The following is a 1,139-nucleotide window of genomic DNA, read 5'->3' as shown; positions in this document are numbered from 1 at the left end:
GGGTGTGAGGGAAGCGGCGGGGAGGGCGGCGGCGGAGCACCTTGAGCTCTTCGGACAGCGAGGCCATCTCGCGGCTGAGGCGGGCGATCTCCTCCTCGCACTGCTTGGCCTCCTTGTACTTGCCTGCTCACGGCTGCAGGTGTGAAGAGACGCTGTTCACAGCTAGCCCCTCCACGTGCGACGTGATCACCTGCTCACGGCTGCAGGTGTGAAGAGACGCTGTTCACAGCTAGCCCCTCTGGCCTCCTTGTACTTGCCCGTCTCGGCGGCCGCCTTCATCGCCCGCTCGGCGATGTCGCGCCTGCGGGGGGGAAGCGCCATCGGACGTGTCGAGGAGGCCATCGGACGTGGCTAGGAAGTCATCGGACGTGGCTAGGAGGTCATCGGACGTGTCTTGGAGGTCATCGGAAGTGTCTTGGAGGTCATCGGAAGTGTCTTGGAGGTCCTCGGACGTGTCTGGAGGTGTGTTCAGACGTGTCCTCGGAAGTGCCCTCCGAAGTGCATCGGAAGTGTCAAAGACGTGTCGCGCCTGGTGCCCGCGTCCTCGAGCAGCCTCCGCGTCTCGATGACCTTCTGCGTCTCCTTTCGCTCGAACAGCGCGGACGTTGCGTCTTCGTCGCGAAAAGACCTGGCGAGCAGAAAAAGAAATATGATCGCGCGCGAGCAGAACAAAACGCACGCGTGTTGGGGGGGGGGGGGGGGGAAAGGCGGACGGACGGGGGGAGAGAGGCGGCATGCGGGAGAGGACAATGTCGAGGGCGGCGGCGGCGTGGCGGCGGGGCGGTGGCGGCGGTGATTGCCCGAGGGCTGTGATTGCGCGTTTGCGGCGCGGGACTCCAGGAAGGGCTCGAGGAGCGGGAGGGGGAGATGGAGGTGGGGGAAAAGGGGGCGGGGGAGAGGGTGACGGGGGAAAGGGTGGTGGTGGAGAGGGTGGTGGTGGGGACGGTGGTGGTGGTGGTGGTGGGGACGGTGGTGGTGGTGGTGGTGGTGGTGGTGGTGGAGGTGGTGGCTGGTGGTGGTGGTGGACGGGGGGGGGGGGGCCCGCCCTTTAACAACGCCTCCTGGAGGGTGGGCTTGCCGAGGCCGGCCTCGCCCACCACCATTAGGTTGAACGACTCCCGCCCCGGCTCGCGCGACGT

At 66.8% G+C, this 1,139-nt stretch overlaps 1 protein-coding gene across 1 annotated transcript in view; it reads right to left on the bottom strand.

Annotated features, from left to right (window-relative positions):
* Positions 1–1,139, bottom strand: part of EMIHUDRAFT_460370 (hypothetical protein) — a 6,622-nt gene that overhangs the window by 4,605 nt on the left and 878 nt on the right. Inside the window, exons 3-5 of the mRNA XM_005792603.1 lie at positions 521–628; positions 191–301; positions 41–123 (exon numbers count right to left, since the gene is read on the bottom strand). Of these exons, the coding sequence (XP_005792660.1) occupies positions 41–123; positions 191–301; positions 521–628 (302 nt within the window). The remainder of the gene's footprint in view (positions 1–40; positions 124–190; positions 302–520; positions 629–1,139) is intronic.

The sequence above is a fragment of the Emiliania huxleyi genome (genome assembly GCF_000372725.1).
Source record: "Emiliania huxleyi CCMP1516 unplaced genomic scaffold EMIHUscaffold_1067, whole genome shotgun sequence".
Taxonomy (NCBI): domain Eukaryota; phylum Haptophyta; order Isochrysidales; family Noelaerhabdaceae; genus Emiliania; species Emiliania huxleyi.
Note: the sequence above shows the minus strand (reverse complement) of the source record. Positions and strands in the feature narration are given on the sequence as shown.